Genomic DNA, 18,809 nt, shown 5'->3' with positions numbered 1-18,809 from the left:
TATGGACTAGGACAGGTAAGGTAGGTTGCGTGCCCGTGGCCAAGCAGGTGAGCAGTGCGATGGGAAAGCTTGAGCAAGCCTACCTATCAACAGATGCGGGGTGGTGGCCGTTCTAGAATCGCGGGGTAATTTTAGCAAGCGGGCATGCAACGGACGGGACCAGGCGACAATAAAAAGTCATGAAATTCTTGAGCTCCAAACTGTCTGATCTAATATTCTACGACGGGAGTAGTATATGGCTGATCGTTCGTCTCAAGTAGTCAGCGATCCCCCATAACCAGGCCAATAATGGCTGTCTCTCTGCTCCCTAGCTAACGTCCAGTGACGTTGACAGCCCGCACAGGTGCAGGGCACTAGAACACCATCGGACGGCCCGAGAGAAGATCGACATCTGGCCGGTCTCCAGCAGAGAGGGAGTCACTGAGGTCTGGAACCTGGGAATTCCGTGGTACCTCAGTTTATCTTATCGCGCCGAGACACAGCCAGAGGCGGAACAAGGTGGGGTTCCACTCAGTGTCGGATGGACCCCTCCAAACACCCCCTTGTGGCAGTGGCAGTTGTGCAACTCCAAACATTTTACTGACTCACCCGGCGATAACGCTGTCACATCGCCTCCACTTCCAGTCAGTCTTAAACGTCTGGCTCCGTCCCGTCGACTGCGCGCCTTCGTTTTTCTTTCAATCGAATCAATCCACCGCTACCATGGCTGACTCCATCGCCGATTCGACGGCCAAGCTCGACATCACCGACGCGCCTACCGCGCCCGATACTGCCCCTACGGTCGACAACGCCCCAAAGCTTCAGCTTGACGAGGAAACCGGTGAGTGGGTTTCCAAGGGAGAACTGAAGAAGAGACTGGCAAAACGCGCAAAAAAGGCGTCGAAGGACAAGAACAAGGAGGCAAGCAATGCTGCCGCGCCGCCAAAGACTCAGCAGCCGAAGAAGGAAAAGGTCGAAGATGTCCCAATCGACACGGATTCCATGTTCAAACAGGGCTTCTTGAACGATGTTTACAAGGAGCGTCCCGTGAAGCCAGTTATTACCAGATTCCCCCCCGAGCCAAACGGTCACCTACATATCGGTCATGCCAAGGCAATCGCCGTCAACTTTGGCTTTGCCAGATATCATGGAGGATATACCTACTTACGTATGGACGATACAAATCCTGAGAGCGAGGAGGAGGAGTACTTCACCTCGATCGAAGAAACAGTCCGTTGGCTCGGCTTTGAACCGTACAAGATCACCTATTCAAGCGACCACTTCGATACCCTATACGCGCTCGCCGAGAAGCTGATCGAGCAGGGAAACGCATACGTGTGCCACTGCGACGACCAGGAGGTGAAGAAGCAGCGCGGTGGGGAGAAGGGAGCCAGCCCTCGTTACCGATGCGAGCACGCCAACCAGTCTGTCGAGGAAAACCTCAAAAAGTTCAGGGCCATGCGGGACGGCGAGTACAAGCCCAGGGAGGCTTTCCTGCGCATGAAGCAGGACATCAATGACCCCAACCCCCAGAATTGGGATCTGGCGGCGTACCGAGTACTGAACAAACCTCACCACAGGACCGGTGATAAGTGGGTCATCTACCCCACGTACGATTTTACCCACTGTTTGTGTGATAGCTTCGAGAAGATCACCCACTCGCTTTGTACAGTCGAGTTTTTCCTCAGCAGGACGTCGTACGAGTGGCTGAATCAGAGGCTGGTTGAATATCAGCCTATGCAGCGCGAATATGGCCGACTGAGCATCGAGGGTTCCGTACTCAGCAAGCGCAAGCTGAAGGAGCTTGTCGATAAGGGGATCGTCAGAGGCTGGAACGATCCCCGATTACACACGCTCATCGCTATACGCCGAAAGGGGTGAGTGAGAATTTCGATTGTCATGTCCTTCTGACGCCTCTTGAGTTTGAGTCGGATATGCTAATGTGTTGATAGCGTCCCACCGGGTGCCATCCTGGAATTCGTCAACGAGCTCGGCGTAACCACGACGAACAGCATCATCCAGATGTCCCGCTTTGAGCAGACCATTCGGCGCTACCTTGAACGAACAGTCCCGCGCTTGATGCTGGTGTTGGACCCAGTTCCTGTGGTCCTGGAGTCAAGCGAGTTTGAGGGCACTGACCTCACCGTCCCCTTCTCACCCAAGAACCCGGCCATGGGAGACCACAAGATCAAATTCTCGCAGACTGTGTACATCGACCGCTCCGATTTCCGTGAGGTCGACAGCAAGGACTACTTCCGCTTGGCCCCAGGCAAGACGGTGGGCTTGCTCCAGGCACCCTTCCCCATTACCGCCACAAGCTTCACCAAGGATGAGACCACCGGCCTTGTGACCGAGATCAAGGCTGTCTTTGACCGTTCTGGCAAGAAGCCCAAGACCTTCATCCAGTGGGTGCCTGCTGAGAGCGCTGGGTCCAAGAGATGCGAGGCCCGCATCTACAACTCCCTTTTCAAGTCCAATAACCCAACCGGTGCCGAAGGTGGCTTCTTGTCCGATCTTAATCCCGATAGTGAGATCATTTACCCGAACGCTCTGGTTGAGTCTGGCTTTGATGAGGTCAGGAAACGCGCTCCTTGGCCCGAGGCTGCCGGCGAGGACAAGCTCGGCAAGGGCGGTCCCGAGTCTGTTCGGTTCCAGGGCATGCGTGTTGGCTACTTTGTAAGTCTCCTCGTTTTGGTGGATATGCCTGATGCTAACCTGAATTCTAGGCCATGGACTCGGATAGCACAGATGACAAGATTGTTCTGAACCGGATTGTGTCGCTCAAGGAGGACAAGGAGAAGAGCTAAGTGGATTAAATGACGACTGGGCTACTTTATGTTTCAGATTACGCAAGTTTCTATAGATATCCCTAGCATCATGAATAGAGTTAGCCTGTGACCCCGATTTCAGTAGGCCTTATTTCTCACCTATTCCCTCTGCATCATGGTATGATGTACATGCGAGCGGCCAGGCAGCGAGGGACTTGCCCCACTTCTAATCAGGTAACCTTCACCATTTGGCAAATCATCGGCATCAACTATTACAGCAAGGACTGATGTGTTCATGTCCACAATGTCTATAAAGCCGGACAGCTGTGCCAATTCCATTCGTCAAGCTCAATCTTTACTTCCTCTTCAGCACCACCAACATGACCGTGACGCACCCCCTCGCGACCTTGCCTTTCGAAACTTTCGGCTCGATTCTCGACCGTCTCTCGGGGAAAGACCGCATTTCTCGTGCAGAGACAAGTCATTCTGTCCGCCAGTGTCTCCTCCTCTTCCTCTATCACACACTCACCTTCTCCAACGCCCAGGTCATATCCAATTCCGCCCTGCTCGCAGCCCAAAGCCATGGGAAGTATGTCAAAACCCTCCGCTTTGTCGGCTACGCTTACAAAACGGACGACATCATGGATACAGACCTCTGGAAGCGGCCCATTCTGCACCGAGACAGCAGCATCATGTACGTCCCCACGCACTGACGGCAAACCTGATGAAGATGCCCCGGACCCAGACAAGGACTCGGTGTATGACAGCGATGAAGCACGGAGAGAAGAGCAGGAAGACGAAGAGTGGCTGGACGAGCTATGGGAAGATTGGGCTTCCCGCGGTTCTATATGGGAGGATTATAGCACCCGTCCTCCACGTGACCAACTCCCTCCAAGCGCCATTGCCCTTTTCTAAGCTGCTCGCGCCAAGGACCCAGACAGGCTGTTCCCGAATTTGGAGACGTTCAGCATCAACTTCCCGCATGACTACTCGCAGCAGGCGGACTTCATCCCCTGAGCGCAGACGGCATATTTAAGAACCTTGAGAAGAGCTGGGACGACGTGTTGAGGCGGGAGTTGAATATCACCATGCGCCGGCTCTGGCGCAACACCTTTGACGAGGTATCGATGGGTGGCGGCATTGCGCCTCGAAAGTTGATCCTCGAGAACTGGCACCCCCGCCCGGTTCCGACGTTCCAGTCGCAAGAGCGGAAGAACTACCGCTCTATGCTCGAGTCTTTTGAGGTCCACCTCATGACCTCCACCCTCGACGGCGGCCGCGCACGCAAGATAATCACTCGCACCGGCGGGTACGTCCACTCTGTCCGTCGGATGGGCGAGTTCTTTTTCCGGCACATGGACGGTCTCGAGAAATTGACCGTTTCCATGGGCGGGTTGGGGATGCCCGCAGACTCCCAGGCTTCAGTGATGTTTGGAGTGGCAAGACACGGCGCCTACGTGTGGGGGCGGCACAGAAAGCCGCCATGTTCCTGACTTGATGCCATGCTTGAAGGAAAGTAACGCACAAAAACATCTTCATCAACCGGGCAATCGTCGATTTCATCGTCAGCCGCAAAAGCAGCTTGAACAGGCCGGCACTGGTGAACGCGCAGGCGCATCAACCCAAACATCCGGCGCGGATGTTGTGGGGTCTTTTTTGATGCCTTGTGCGGCGTTTTGAATACATACCCCGACATGGCGTTGGCGGAGTTCACATGCACGAGCTCGGTGAATAAACTAGGGGACAACAACGTTGCCGGAGAGGTATTGAAGGATATGGGGTTCCCATCAGCATCAGGCAAGAAGCGCAAGAAACTGTTGAAGATGTGGAGGAGGGTGGATGAACGGGGTGAGGGTTATGGTGAGAGGGGATTGTTTGGATACGGGAGTCAGTTTGGCTGCTTCCAGGTCGATCCCTAGGCCACTGCCCGGTCAATCAGAGGAGGGAAATACCTGGCTGCGTACGCCCGGTTTGTCGTGAAGATGCAAGAGAAGAGGGTGAGAGACCGGTTTAGGAAATTTTCGGTGATGGCTGAGGAAGTGTGTGTTGATGTCTAGAGTTCAGTCTGGTATTTCACATCTCTCATTCCCTTGGTGCCCCCGAGTTGTGTCAGGCCTGGGGGAAAGCAGTACACTCCATATAGCCTACCCCCGCATGATTACTCCACTCCAGGCGTGGTGGCAGAGTGGTCTAATGCGCAAGACTAGAAATCTTGTTCCTTCGGGAGCGTCTGTTCGAATCAGGCCCACGTCGAGTTCTTTTTGCTCTTTTTCATATTTACACGCATCTCTTCAAAAGATCATGCTGCATGGAACTACAACCTATTTTCATTTTTACCCTTTCATCATTCACGAAAAGCTCGTACAGGCTACCAATCAATAAAATAATCCACCCCATCATTCACCGCGCTCGCCCCAACACTGCTGTGGTCCTGCCCTTTGTACTCCTTGACCGCCACATCCCTCACCCTTCCGCTCCCCTCGATCCTGTCAAACGCTTCCCGCGCATACCGCGTCATCTTGAACGGCTGGATAAAGTTTTTGCGAAACTGGAATTCCGCCTCCGTCTCGGTCCTCTTCCGCTGGGGAAACTGCTCTATTTCCCCGTAGGTGATCATCACGGCTGGTCTGGAGAGCTTGGACGAGGTGAGGTTGGATGAGTAGAGCTCGCCAGGAATGTCAATTCCGTTTCCTAGTCTTGTTGTTATGTCGTTTAGCAGAGAAGCGTTGTTCCAATCCAGCGCGGGGGAGGCGGAGAGGTAAGTGTCGAAGTTGTTGGGGTTCTGAATCAATGACCAGAGAACGAAGAGGCCGCCGAAGGAGTGACCGTAGAGGGCGTCGCGGGTGAAGTTGATGTTGGGGAAGACGGTTGATTTGACAAAGGGTCGCAAACTGGAGGTTAGAAAGGCGAGAAAGGGGTCGGCGCCGGAGGGTGGGGTTTGGGGGGTGGAAAGGGGAGGGCGAAAGTCGGTGGCGCGTTGGGAAAGGTCGTAGACGGAGTCGGTGAGGGGGTAGCCGACGGAGATGACGACCGCGTCGGGCTGGGAGAAGGAGACGGGTTTGCGGCGTTTGAAAGCTTCCGAGGCGGTGCCGGCTAGGGCGTTGCCGTCAAGGACATACCTTTCATCCAAACTGTTAGCAACGTAGTGGGTCTGAGATAAGGGGGCGGGGGCGGGTTCAGGGACAATGTTTACATGGACAGGGCAGTTTTGTTGGCGACATTGCGAGACGACCATTCAAAGGGCCATGACACTTGAATTTGGTAGGTGATATTATTGACTGGGTTTGTAGCATTCCAAAACGCAGCATTGGGCAGAATGGTAGCTGGCAGAGGAGGAAAAGGGGTGAACGACCAGTTTGTTAGCGACATTTTGACAGAAGTGGGATGAGAAGCAGGAACCTGTGTGAAACTGAATCGCTTTCGCAGGTCTTGGTTATTTACACATGATGAAAACTCGTCTTCTTCATAACCTGTGAATTACTCTTCCACTGCTGATACAACACCAGCCAAGCGGGGTAAAGAAGTCCGACTGAGCAAATGATGTGAGCTCTACCTGGGCCGTCTTTGCAGAAGGACTAACGGTATTTGGACCAGACTTGATGAGGCTTCAGCCATCCACCAGATGCTGAGCACGTACGATAGAATGAAATGACAATTTCATCAACGACACTCTAAATACCATCTTTTCGAGGCAAAAACCTTAACAGTGAAATACATTAACAGGCCACAATATAAAACATATTATGCATTCATCCTCCAACACCTCGCCTGCTTTCTGAGTAAACACAGACAAGATCAAAAAGACAAAATCATATCGTTACTCATCATCGTCATCTCGTCATTCCTCATTTCACATTCTTCATAGCCACACAGACCACACCCCCATGTTCAATCAATAAACTCCAACACTCTCCACCTCCACCCGCTCAGCAACTTGATGTCGTCATCCTTGAGGACATCCCCGTCCCTGCCATTACTGGTACTCTCCACCTTGTTCACCAGCTTCTTCAACCGCTTGGAGGCCGTCTTGGCCACTCTCAGCGACACCTCATTCGAAAAGATGTACAAAACGGCAAAAACAAAGAAGGTGACAGTCGTCAGGCCGGGCCTGTGACCTTTGGTTGCGGCAAGAATGCGACCGAGCAGACTCTTGGACTTGATGAAGGCATACTCCGTCCTGGTTTTGGTCTTTTTCTCGCTTGAAGGTCTGCGGAAGAGCTTCTTCACAAGAGGGATAAAAGTGCCACTGTGCATATTGTTAGTGTGGTCTTGAAGACGGAACGCAAGAACCGAGCTTACAATATAGTGCCAACGATCCACCTTCTCCACCTCTGGTCCTCGGCGTCTTCCACAATTTGAATCATCTCTTGTCTCAGGCCCTTGAGATAACCGAGGACGGTGGCCGTCTGGGCTCTGATCTTGTCCGAAATCTCATCGTAATCTCTTCTGGTGCCCTTGGATGCGATCATCTTCCTCTGGCGTTGTAGGTTGGCGAGTTCAATAACTTCCTTCTCAGCTTTCTGGCGCACAGATTTGAGGGTGGGCTTGTAGTAGGAGGACTGCACCGCGAGAGGTAGCGGTGTTGTCGAGTGGATTGGTAGTGCCCCATGGTGAGGAGGACCGGACAGAGGCGCAGGGGGAATGTAGCTCATGCCAACACCTGAAGTAGCCGCTGGACCGGGCATCGATTCAACGCCTGTCCCATAGTAGGATGCAGAGGCGCCGTTGGCACCCGACACTGGGGGGTAGTTGGGCGAGATACCGGTGCTGTGGGAAGGGAGAGGGTAGCCTGAGCCAGGAGGTGGACGGCCATAGTCATGGCGTGGTGGATAGGACGAGTCTGGACCTTGCGGAGGACGGTAGCTGTCGGTGACGATGGGATAGGGGTCAATCGAGCCGTTGGGTCCGGTTATGGGAGCAGCGGCGGTAAAGTAGGAAGCGGCTTCTCCAGTTGGGGCTCTGTCATCACCGCGGGCTTTGTCATCGCCACGGTCTCTGTCGCCGCGATCTCTATCACCGCGATCTCTGTCACCACGGTCTCTGTCAACGCGGTCTCTGTCAACCCGGTCCCTGTCAACCCGGTCTCTGTCGCCACGGTCTCTGTCACCTCGGTCCCTGTCGCCTCGACCACGCTTCCTGTCCCGGTCGTCGGGCGGAGTCAGTGGCTTATCGGGTCTCTCCATGCTGGCGGTGTCAAAGTACCTATCATCAACAAAGCAAAGCTGGGAGAAACAAGATATTCACACGAAAAGATCAAGAGCAAGATCAAGACGATGCAACGGCTAAAAACATGACATGAAACCACATGGGGTGAGGGTGAGGGCAATTCTTTGGCATCTCAAATTCGAGGTGGCTGGGAGTCGGGATTTTTGGGGCATTTGGGGTTCCGCTGTGGCATCCGATGTGGCACGGGCGCAAAGCACAAAGGCAGCTGAAAAGGGAGCTTGGGCCACTTCCCCGCGCGTCATTTTAGTTTGTGCCGATCAACTGAGACCTTTCGGTTTCTCCAAGATCCACATCCCGTCCGTCATGTTGTGCAAGCGTGAAGAAGAACGACGACGAACGATGGATGGTGATGATGATGATGGGGGGTGATGGGGGATGGGTGGTAGGGAAGGGAAGAGATGTCCTCAAATCAATAAAATCACAAGGCTGACTCCCTATTCCTTGCCAGTTATTCCCAAAACAGCTGCCCGTTCAAGTCCGAGTGCACATTTGAGCAGAAAACCCCTGTGCTCGGTCCGGGGCCGAGATGGTGGGGGGCTTTCCGGACAATTTAATCGTGCCTTAGTTCGGTCTGGCGGCATTATTTCTGTACAACCCGCCGCAACGTCAGCGCCACCATGAATTGGTGGAGGCAGCCGTCTAATTGCAGGGTCAAGCATATCACTTGCCTTGTGAAGCCGCGCAAGTCATCAAGCGCTTCTTTCGTGATGCTTTCCTTTGTGGCACTGCTTCCTGCAAATGCCTTGGCTCCAATTACCAGGTACCTCGAGGTATAAGTATACCTCTTGATTCGACCCCTGAGTGGTGTAGTTCACCACCAATCCCCTCATCCAAACACCAAAACACACATACCGCTATCACCAGCCCTACATTGCAAGGCCAATGGATTCCTTACACGAGCAGCAGTTCCACATCCGTGATCTTCCCACGCGGACTGTCACTCTCTTCCCAACCAGAGCACAGGTTGTTAGAGACATCAAAGAGGTTGCCCTGAAGGTAAGGTCCAGTCCCGCAGTTTGGCCAACGCACACACGGAACAACCCACTAACAACTGACAGCCGGGAGCCAACGAGATCGCCGTGGTGGGATTATCTCCGACTGTTGACGAGGAATCTATCAAAGTCGAGGGCATTGGTTCAGCCATCATCACCGATATCACCATTGAGTTGCTCCCCAATCGTGACATCTTTGAGGAGATCTATCCTGATTCCGACTCGGACTCGGAAGAGGACGAGTCCGAGGAGGATGACGAGTTCACAAGGAAGACCAACGACGAGCTCAAGGCAGTGCGTGACTCTCTCCAGACATTGTATGACAAGAGAGACCGCGAGGATGAGATTATCGAGAGTGCTATCAATCGCCAAGGTTTTCTCGAATCCTATGGCCGCTCGTTGGAGAAGAAGAAGGGCAACTTCAACATTGATGACAGCCTCGAGATGTATCGCAAGGAGCGGGACAAGACCTTCGAGGATAAGATGAGCGCCACCATTCGGAAGCGCGAGATTGCCGCAGAGATCGACAAGCTTCAGCTGGAGGAGGCACGGCTGCTCAAGTTAGAGGCGAAGGAACAGGCCAAGATCAACAAGACCAAAGCAAAGGTCCAAAGGGCAAAGGACAAGGTTAGAGCTCAGAAGCTCCGGCGCAGGGCCAAAAAGGAGAAGGAGAAGGCCCGCATTCGCAAAGAGCGGGAACAGTTTTGGCCCAAATCATGCTATACTATCCGCGTCACGCTTGATGCTACCAGTCTGTCCCCTTCCTCGTCACGCCGGAGCTCGGTTGCCAGCGCTGCTGATGTCAAACTGGCCCCTGAAAAGCCCATGGAAGATACCATCACGTACTGCGATCTGTCTCTCAGCTACGTCACCACGTCTGCTTTCTGGTCGCCCAGTTATGATTTGGCCCTGTCCACCACCACCAACTCGGCCATTCTCTGTTTCGATGCCCAGCTGACAAACATGACCTCGGAGACTTGGACCAACGCCAAGGTGATCCTGAGCACATCGCAGGCTAGTTTCTCTGGCCTCCACGACGAGTCCCCAAGGCTTTTGCCTTGGCGGATCAAGCTAGGTGGCCGCACTGCCCATTTTACCAGCGACCAAGCCATTTACAGTCGTGAGGAGAGGACACAGAAAGAGATATGGAACGCGGCGCAAAATAATTCCCAGCAGCAAAAGCCGCGCGCTGAGCTGTTTGGCGTCAGCAAACCACAGCCACACCGTCAATTTTACACGCAGGGTGGGGGGGAGGGGGTTGCTTTTGCTCTGCTTGGTGAAGCCTCACCACCTCCACCACCACCGAGCAACCCAGCGCCGTTGGCGTGTAGTATGGGGGGACCGGGCCTGGCGAAAGGGCTAAATCTGCGCTCCGCAAACATGTCGGCAATGAGCAAACGCCGCAGGAGCGGAAATCCCCCCGACGGTGCAGTGTCAGAGTCGATGGAATACGAAGACCACGACGCCCAAACCGTCCTCGAGCCCACCCCCGAGGTCTCCTTCCAGGACTCCTCCTTTGAGGAAACCGGCCTCACCGCCACCTACGACCTCCCCAACCCCAAGACACTGAGGCCGAGCTCGATCGCCTCCAAGCAGCGCGTCGCGAGGATCACCTTCACCAACGTCGTGTTCGCCAGGACCGTCGTGGCCAAGTACAAGCCTGCCGCGTACCTCAAGGCCAAGCTCCGCAATACGAGCAAGCTGACGCTGCTGAAGGGCCCGACGGGCCTGACGCTGGACGGGACGTTCATGGGCCGGTCTACGCTTCCGAGGTGCAGCGCCGGGGACACGTTCAAGATCCCGCTGGGTGTTGACCCTGCCATCAAGGTTGCCTACCCCAAGCCGGAGGTCAAGAGGAGCACCACCGGGGTGTTCACCAAGGGGGATAACAGCGTTTACACCCGGGCGATCACTCTGGTCAACACGCGGGCTGCTCAAGGGGCCAAGCCGGTCGAGGTGTTGGTGTTGGATCAGGTTCCCGTCAGCGAGGATGAGAAGCTGAGGGTGGAGCTGCTGCACCCGAGGATGAGCGTCAGCGGAGGGGGTATGTCGACCGGAGTGCCGGGTAAGGACGGGAAGGAGGAGGCCAACTGGGGCAAGGCGGTGTCGTTTTTGAAGAAGGGCGGGGAGGTGAACTGGGAGGTGGTGCTCAACGCGGGACGGAGCGTCAAGTTGACGTTGGAGTACACCATCGAGATGCCGTCTGGGGAGAAGGTGGTGGAGTGCTAGTGGCTTGCTTTCCTTCTGTCAAGGAGACGCCGAATGACGGCGTGTTTATCTTTCCAGAACCAGAAAAGAAAGGGGAAGAAAAAGTAAGGTCAAGTAGTTTTCTTTGAGCGAGGTTTAGCTGAAGTTCCAGCAGGGGTGTGCGTCTTTATTGGTTGATATACGGTTGGGACGGGATGTGATCTAAGGCAAGTACCGTTAAGATAGGCGAATGCAAGCGTTTCCAAACCTCTGGGATTGCCATGCTTTTTTCCAGTTGCCCGTGACTCTCTAATGGCTCCTCATTTCGTACTTGACCGGGGATTCCTTTTTTACCTTGGTGCTGATTCTTCTTTTATGTTTCCCAACACACACACGCTTCATCTCAGCACGATTTATGGACATCGCGATATGTGCAGGAATATCGTAATTATTACTTTGGTGGCATGTGCTAAACATTCTATCTATCATGGGTTTGTGTACTGTCCAACTCACTCCCAACTGCTATCCAGCGGATCTCCTCCTAATCATGCGAACAGGGGTGTTGTCCCTGCAGCGACGGGTGCGTATAGCGAGATGACGGATCGTTAGTGGTGGGGATTGGGATCTGGATGGTGATGGCGACCGCTGTAACTCTTGCCCTCCCATCTGGGTGCCACTGCCTGCTGTCTGACCGAACATGGTACGTCCAGTATAAGCCTGCCGGCGTATTTGTTGCCAAAACCCCCACTCGGGTTCCTCTCGCTGTGAGCTGGCACTGTCCTCCGGGTGTTCCTCGGGGCACTCCTCGCAAGCACCTGATGAAGGGCTTGATGACCGTGACGGTGCTGGTGATATATATAGGGGCGATGGTGGGTAATCTATGATCAGGCCCGGCGTATGGTCATGACTGCTTTGCGGTGGTGGTAGTGGGACATGGCCTGTCCTTCGACGAGTTGTTCTTCTGCGCTGCTGAATGGCCCGATATTGGCGCGGTCGAATCTTCGCCGTCTGTTGTGCCTCTTGCCTACGGCCACTCCACGTCCCAGGCAAGCCATACGCCGCTTGCCTGAGAGCGTTTATCCTCTCTTCTATTTGCGACTTTTCCCTTTCCATGCTGAGGTCTTGATTAATGACGGATTCATGGATAATCTGGCGATAGCCTGTTGTGGGGTGGGCGGTCAAGAGGTAGGTGGCGAGCTGACAAGAGAATGGGACGGGAACTGGAGTTTGATGGGCAACGGCAAAATAACTTACTGGTACGAACAAAGACGCCACGATTTCCCTGCGGGGATTCCGGTCACCCACCCCTTCTTAGGGGCAAACACCGGCGCCAGGGTGTCGGAATAGTCTTTGAGGACAAAGAACTAACGGGATGGCGCTAGGTCCCCAGGAGCATCATGTGTACGGCATTTTCCGTCAACCGATACGTGTGCGTTGGATGTTGACATTATCGACCGTATGGTTCGGTCCGAGGTGTTGGAATGGCGAAAGAAGATTCTCTACCCAGAGCCTTTCACCTCTACCCATAAGGGGACATGGTCACTGGGTCCTCTTTCTTGAGGAGAGTCCAGAATCCCGGTGCTGAGAACGAGGCCTTCTTCCCAGAGCCTTTTGGAAGCCAGGATGAGATCCACCCTGTCGCTACTGCTGCCCCAGTGTGCTGTGCGAGGGTGATAAGTATACCTCCTCTCAGTCCTGTGAAGGGCGCGGAAAACGTCGATTGCATCTAAGCAGGCCTGTTTCTCATTGCTGGTCCTCACATGCGCCCGGGCTCTCTTGTTATCTTCTTGTCCAAAGAACTTGGCGTTGAAGTCGGCTCTGTTGAGGCAATGCTGGCTTGGGTATGTTCTCAGATTTGGATGACCATCTAGAACACCGCGCGCAACGTTTAGATCCCCAGCAACCACCACGTTGTAGCCTTGAGCCTCAAGTTCAAGACACTCATCGCGCAAGCGGCTGTGAAAGACAATCTTGTGGTCGTGTCTTGTTCCAACAGCCTTGCCCGTGTCAGGTGAACGATAGGGGCTAGAAGTCCCGTTGACTGCGTAAATGTTGAGGAGCGCAAGTGGTCTGTCTTGACCTAATCCTTTCTTGAGCTCGACAATGCTCACCCGGCCTTCAAGGTCCCAGTCGGCTTCGCGAATGAGGGAAACGTGGCCCCTGGCAAAGTCCTTTCTTATGATGGTGCCGACTCCATAAAGCTTTCCCTGGAATCCTCTAACGTTGTACTTGTCTCGAGGTAGGACTGTGTCAAGCGTATAAGTTCGTTCCTGGGATAGGACATCGCTTTTACTTAATGGGCTATTGATGGCTGTAAGAAGAGCGGCCACAGTCTTGCAGTCACCCTGTTTGATCTTGAGTTCCTGCAAAAATAAGACCTCTGGCCAGTTGTGACGAGACAAGAAGGCGCGAAGTGAGTTGCTTGTCGTCTCATGGTCTGTTTTGGGTGGACTGGCTCGACCACTGGGAGAGTTGGTAGGCTTGAAGAAGGTAGTGATCTTTGAGTTGGTGGGGGGGAGAAAAGCATCGACGCCGTTGATGTTCCAGGAAAAGACTCGAAAAGAATGCGACTTGGTCTCCGGGGAACTCTGGTGAACCAGCCTCCTTCGTTTCAGCGGAGGTGGACTTATTTCGCGCGTCATTTTCGACAGGGCTCTTCCATAACTCCGTCCGATTTCATTCTCGTGTCCTGGAACCCGTACGCGTATTCAATAATTCATGTGAAAGTGATCCCTTCGAAGCACGCTGCGCTGGAGGCACCCCCACTCCCAATGACGTCACATGCCGTTGACAGGGTAACCCTTCCACCCTCCACCCCTCCAAACATTCCCAGCCAACCCCACCACACAGACAAAGAATTGTCCCAACATGAGTTCTTTTTCTTCAGGCCTCAACAACAATCCTTGTCGGACGCCATCCTATCGGGTATGGTGTAGCGGTAACATCGTTGACTCTCACTTCTCAGAAGTGTCTGTTCTCTCAACAGCCCCGGGTTCGACTCCCGGTATCCGAGTCTCTACTTTTGCCTTTTTCCCTTTTCCATTATCTCTGATCTCTTCTTTAAGCTATCCTCCTTCGCAGCAACACATCCAACAAAGCCCGATTAGCTCAGCTGGTTAGAGCGTCGTACTAATACTGGCAGCAGTACATAGTAATGCGAAGGTCAACAGTTCAATCCTGTTATTGGGCATCCAAATCTTTTAAGTGAAGAGAAGTTCTCTGTCACTTTTTTCCTCTTTTTCTCTTTTTTCTCTTTTTTCTCTTTTTTCTCTTTTTTCTCTTTTTTCTCTTTTTTCTCTTTTTTCTCTTTTTTCTCTTTTTTCTCTTTTTTCTCTTTTTTCTCTTTTTTCTCTTTTCTCTCCTTTGCGCCGGGCTTTTCCCAATTACAAAATCAGTTTCATAATGAGATGGCCCTATTCAATATTTTGTAGACATTGAGTGGCTAATTAGATAGCACAAGCAACGCGATTCGATCGGTAGGTACCAACTTATCAAATACCTCAAGTAGGTACCTGTAATCCCCCTGATCGAACCCCTGAGGAGGTCATGAAAGAGACATGCCGCAAAGCACACCAAAAAGCTGTAAGCTGGACATGTTGATTCTCGGCTCCTCTCCAGACAAAAGCTTCACTCGACAGGCTGGCCACTGGAACACACTTTTCCCAAGAAGCCCGGCCTACCTCACAGAGAGCGCAAGACTTCAAGAGACAAGCAATCCGAATAGATGCCATCCAATTTCGTCACCAGAACATCATCGCCACAGCTCAACCCGATTCACACAAACGGCCTTGTCACAGAGTCATATAGCAAACCAGCGTGCAGGCCCGATACCATACCGGCATCCCCGTCGACATTATACCTACACATATTACCGAGTTGGATGACTTGTCGGCAAGAGCCGAAATGCGGGGACGGCTGTACCCTTTTTACCCCCTTTCCCCTGACTGTCCACCCCTCTCTGACCCTGCCACCCAAAACGGCAAAAGACTGTGGATCAATTAGCCTAGACTTCGAACCGCTGTATGCAGCTTATGGCTTATAGTCTTCAGTCATGATATTTTGAGCATGCGGTTTGGTCAAGACTCCGATTCCGACTCCGCACACGACCCTGGGAAAAACACAAGAGACGGCTCAGGGTTCTGGAAGGGTTGGAACGAGGAGGCAGGCATTCGGCATGTTTCCTATTGGTGGCTTCACTCGGGACGTTGTGGGTGGTGAGATGCTACTGGCTGTAAGAGGAAGCTATACCGGAAGCCGAGGCGGTCCTTGATGCTGGTAATATCTGTCGTCCGTTGCTCGTCCGTGGAAGACAGCGAGCGGCCCGAGCAGTACATAACCACCCGCCTGACCTCATCTCGGAGACCGTTTCCTCACATCTGTCTGCCATTCCCGGCCTCCCCGTCATGATGGCACGCCTTTCCTTTCTTCTGCCCCTTTTGGGCCTGCTCACAGTTCCTGCAGCAGCTGTTCTCACCATCTCGGCCGCTCTCAACGTCATCGAATACGTCCCTCTCCTTACCACCTCCGAAGATTACTACAACTCCTCCGCAATTTTCGTCAACGGCGGAGTCGCGCCCCTCGTCCGCAACAGCTCTATCGACCTCGGCGCCAACGCCGAAACCCAAGCCCTCCGCAATTACGCAAATAACACCTCCCTCCGGATCATCTGGAACATTGCCGAGGTCCCCTACCGCCTGGTAGCCAACCGCGCAGCCGGTATTTCCTCTCTTTCCGATCTCAAGGGGAAGCGAGTTGGCACTATCAACGGCACCTCGGCGGGTTACTTTGTCGAGCAGCTCCTCAAAACCGTCGGTCTCGAATACGGGGATTACCAAACCATCGCCGGCAATATCTGCCACGAGGCGCCCTGCGGAAACAGGACCTTCCCTGACATGCTGGCAAGAGGAGAGGTTGACGCGTTTGGCATCTGGGAACCCACCCTCCAATTGGGCATCGACGCGCTCCCCGCGGGGCAGACGGTGGTCTTCCAGGACAGAAAGGTGTACCGCGAGATTTACAACTTACACTCTACCAAAGAGAAGCTGGCGGACAAGAAGAAAAGGAAAGAGATTGTGGTGTTCTTGAAGAATCTGATCAAGGCGCAGAGGGTGTTTGAGGAGGAGCCGGAGAAGGTCTATGCGAGGGTCTCGGCCGCGGTGAATGTGAGCGTGCCGTTGTTGGAGAAGGTTTGGCGGGTTCATGATTGGAGTGGGGGGATCCCGGAGGATCTGGTGGATGTGCTGGGGGAGGAGGAGAAGTACATTGCCAGGGTGGATAACAGGACCGCGAGCAGTAGGGAGCATGTGGCCAAGATGGTGGATGGGAGTGTGCTTGTGGAGGCGTTGGCGCTGTTGAAGAAGGAGGAGCGGCGTGGAGAGGGACATGGGAAGGAACATGGGCGGGATTGAGCAACGTCATGTACATGATTGTCATTAACACGATACAAAAGTGTCTGGGTCAACTACTGGCAGGCTGGTCGTCCTGTGTAGGGGTGATCAGCGTGGGGTCAACCACCCCTTCCAGCCATGACCTGAAGTCCTTGACTGCCTGGCGATCGTTCTCCTTTGACGAAACCTTGAGCTCCCCGTCATACGATGTCCTGAACTTCTTGCCAAAAGGCAAGCACTTGCTAAATTCCACCAGCACCGCCCTCACCCCCTCGCCACCCTCGCCTCTCCCCACAACAATGTTCTCAGCCCGAATACTGTTGTGCGCCAGACCCAGCTGGTGCAGCCTGCTCACCACACTCTCCAACCCCATCACGAACGACTCAACCTCGATCTCGTTTCCTTTGCCCTTCTCCTTCACCTCGGCCAGGTACTCCAACAGGGTGTAAGGATGCTTGTCAAACACCAATCCCGTGATTCTCCCTCTCCTGGTTCTTGTGCCGTGATAGCGAATCATGTTTGGATGGCCATGCTGCGCCAACTGCTGGAGAATAACAGCCTCCCTGAGGAGCATGGCCTGCTGCTGCTCTGCCCTGTCCTTGTCTTTGGTGTCAAAATTCAAAAGATTGGGCCGCCGGATGAAGTACGCTCCTGTCTCTGAGTCCTCCGGGGGTGAGTCAGGCGCGATAATCAGCGCCATGAGAGGCTTCCCTGGCATGAGGGGATAGATGAGACCGTCGGGGATCCGCTCAAGATGGGAGGATGACTCGAGAATTAGGGACGGTGTGAGTGACGAGGACGGGAGGGGGAGACTGCCGATGTAGCATTCATCCGTGTCAGGGGTGAAGTATGTGAAGGTGGTGGAGGGGGCGGAGGAGAGATCTTCGGTGATGTGGTGGATGTTCATCTCATTGCGGGAGGGCACACGGCGAACCATGTCCTCGCTCGGGGGACTGAGGTGAAGCTTTTGATGAGCAGGGGCGGTGGTGGTGAAGGAATGGCCATCCCGAGGATTGCTGCTAGGGGCAGATTCAAACTGGGAGTCGTTGACAGTCATCTTGTCGGTTTAAGTTCTTGAAGATGTTAAAGAAGGCAGGCCTCAAGCTGCTTGCTGATGCTGATGCTGATGCTGATGGGCTTGGATAGGCAATTTCGAGCTATAAGCGAGCTCGAGAACAAGAAAGCTGGACAAGGCTTTGAAAACGTGTGTCGCCAATATGTGCCGTGTGGAGTACCGGTGGGCTGTAGCATTGCACGTTTCCTTTGTCTCACGTCCTCAGAAGCTGCCCGGCAGGGAAGACGGTGGGTTGGGAGACAATAAGGCTCTGGCTCTAGACTCACCGCATATTACTCGATCTGTTAAAATTTTGACTAGCGTCTCGGCAACGGCGATCACTAAGCCTAGAGTCGTAAGTGGACTCACACTCGCTTGCTGAAAACCGTCACGAGGCTGGCTGGATATAGCTAGGGGGGAGATAACACGGGTGGGCCTGGTGAAGACAGGTCGGGAATATCTCTTTGATGAGGCACTTTCAGCAAGTGGAAGAGACGACAGTTGCTGGCTGTGAGAAGCTGATGACGACTGTCTACAAGTATGCTTCTATTGCAGCCCCAACTGCCAGAATCTCAACCCCTGACCTCGTGTCTACCTATATACTAGAACGACTGGACACTGAAACCCAACCCGTAAACTACCTGTGCATTATAGCTCAACATCTTGCTCATCTGTACCTAATCACAGATAGACGTGTACGTTCCTAACAACATCATCGAAACCTTTGGGCACGTCACAAACATCATGTTTCTCATTACGCTTCAGATCTCTCGTACAGTCTTATCACATTTTACATTCAGAATGCATGCAGTTTTGCCCGAAATCAAGACTCTATTTGCCCTAATCACTATCAGAGTGATAAAAAACCCGCCGAACTTGTGTTATCCGGGACGAGCCCATGTTGAATAACCATGAGAAAGACACCGGTGCCTTCCGATTCCTTAAATACCGCCTTTTCCCCCCGCACGCCCAATTTCTTCCCTCTTCCTGAAAGGCAAAAACTCCATTTTTGCTTCCTGTCCTGAACTCCATTTTTTGCTTCCCTGAACCCTATTTTCCGCCATGTCCCAAATTCCACCGCTAAAAACCATAAAACAATGCCACGCTGCCCAAACCAACCCCAAATGTCGCCCAAATCAATCTCCAACGCCGCGAAAACAAAGAGAAACCTCGACGAGCAATGTTGAGGCCAAGGCCAAGATGGTCTGCGCATATG

The 18,809-nt window shown here is 53.4% G+C and overlaps 9 protein-coding genes across 9 annotated transcripts, besides 3 other annotated features; 3 read left to right on the top strand and 6 right to left on the bottom strand.

The window, feature by feature from the left end:
* Positions 1-702: 702 nt before the first annotated feature.
* Positions 703-2,786, top strand: PODANS_3_1260 (uncharacterized protein; the record flags this gene model as incomplete). Its single annotated transcript, XM_001903359.1, has 3 exons — positions 703-1,856; positions 1,932-2,655; positions 2,706-2,786. 3 exons carry the CDS (start codon positions 703-705, stop codon positions 2,784-2,786), a joined length of 1,959 nt encoding a protein of 652 aa, XP_001903394.1.
* A 947-nt stretch (positions 2,787-3,733) lies between these two features.
* On the bottom strand, positions 3,734-4,443 carry PODANS_3_1255 (uncharacterized protein; the record flags this gene model as incomplete). Its single annotated transcript, XM_001903358.1, has 2 exons — positions 3,734-4,166; positions 4,205-4,443. 2 exons carry the CDS (start codon positions 4,441-4,443, stop codon positions 3,734-3,736), a joined length of 672 nt encoding a protein of 223 aa, XP_001903393.1.
* A 475-nt stretch (positions 4,444-4,918) lies between these two features.
* Positions 4,919-5,000, top strand: a tRNA (tRNA-Ser).
* Positions 5,001-5,115: 115 nt separating this feature from the next.
* On the bottom strand, positions 5,116-6,116 carry PODANS_3_1250 (uncharacterized protein; the record flags this gene model as incomplete). Its single annotated transcript, XM_001903357.1, has 2 exons — positions 5,116-5,878; positions 5,941-6,116. The coding sequence occupies 2 exons, from the start codon at positions 6,114-6,116 to the stop codon at positions 5,116-5,118; spliced, it is 939 nt and encodes a 312-aa protein (XP_001903392.1).
* A 519-nt stretch (positions 6,117-6,635) lies between these two features.
* Positions 6,636-7,930, bottom strand: PODANS_3_1240 (uncharacterized protein; the record flags this gene model as incomplete). Its single annotated transcript, XM_001903356.1, has 2 exons — positions 6,636-6,993; positions 7,047-7,930. 2 exons carry the CDS (start codon positions 7,928-7,930, stop codon positions 6,636-6,638), a joined length of 1,242 nt encoding a protein of 413 aa, XP_001903391.1.
* Positions 7,931-8,855: 925 nt separating this feature from the next.
* PODANS_3_1230 (uncharacterized protein) lies at positions 8,856-11,194 on the top strand (the record flags this gene model as incomplete). Its single annotated transcript, XM_001903355.1, has 2 exons — positions 8,856-8,969; positions 9,032-11,194. The coding sequence occupies 2 exons, from the start codon at positions 8,856-8,858 to the stop codon at positions 11,192-11,194; spliced, it is 2,277 nt and encodes a 758-aa protein (XP_001903390.1).
* A 480-nt stretch (positions 11,195-11,674) lies between these two features.
* On the bottom strand, positions 11,675-12,265 carry PODANS_3_1220 (uncharacterized protein; the record flags this gene model as incomplete). Its single annotated transcript, XM_001903354.1, has 1 exon — positions 11,675-12,265. The coding sequence occupies one exon, from the start codon at positions 12,263-12,265 to the stop codon at positions 11,675-11,677; it is 591 nt and encodes a 196-aa protein (XP_001903389.1).
* Positions 12,266-12,651: 386 nt separating this feature from the next.
* Positions 12,652-13,794, bottom strand: PODANS_3_1210 (uncharacterized protein; the record flags this gene model as incomplete). Its single annotated transcript, XM_001903353.1, has 1 exon — positions 12,652-13,794. One exon carries the CDS (start codon positions 13,792-13,794, stop codon positions 12,652-12,654), a length of 1,143 nt encoding a protein of 380 aa, XP_001903388.1.
* Positions 13,795-14,073: 279 nt separating this feature from the next.
* Positions 14,074-14,165, top strand: a tRNA (tRNA-Glu).
* An 84-nt stretch (positions 14,166-14,249) lies between these two features.
* Positions 14,250-14,342, top strand: a tRNA (tRNA-Ile).
* A 1,213-nt stretch (positions 14,343-15,555) lies between these two features.
* On the top strand, positions 15,556-16,560 carry PODANS_3_1200 (uncharacterized protein; the record flags this gene model as incomplete). The annotated part of the gene is made up of 1 exon (XM_001903352.1): positions 15,556-16,560. The coding sequence occupies one exon, from the start codon at positions 15,556-15,558 to the stop codon at positions 16,558-16,560; it is 1,005 nt and encodes a 334-aa protein (XP_001903387.1).
* A 49-nt stretch (positions 16,561-16,609) lies between these two features.
* PODANS_3_1195 (uncharacterized protein) lies at positions 16,610-17,596 on the bottom strand (the record flags this gene model as incomplete). Its single annotated transcript, XM_001903351.1, has 1 exon — positions 16,610-17,596. One exon carries the CDS (start codon positions 17,594-17,596, stop codon positions 16,610-16,612), a length of 987 nt encoding a protein of 328 aa, XP_001903386.1.
* Between the last annotated feature and the right edge of the window lie 1,213 nt (positions 17,597-18,809).

Source organism: Podospora anserina, chromosome 3, assembly GCF_000226545.1.
Source record: "Podospora anserina S mat+ genomic DNA chromosome 3, supercontig 1".
Taxonomy (NCBI): Eukaryota; Fungi; Ascomycota; class Sordariomycetes; order Sordariales; family Podosporaceae; genus Podospora; species Podospora anserina.
The sequence above is the reverse complement of the archived record's forward strand: the minus strand, read 5'-3'. Positions and strand labels throughout refer to the sequence as shown.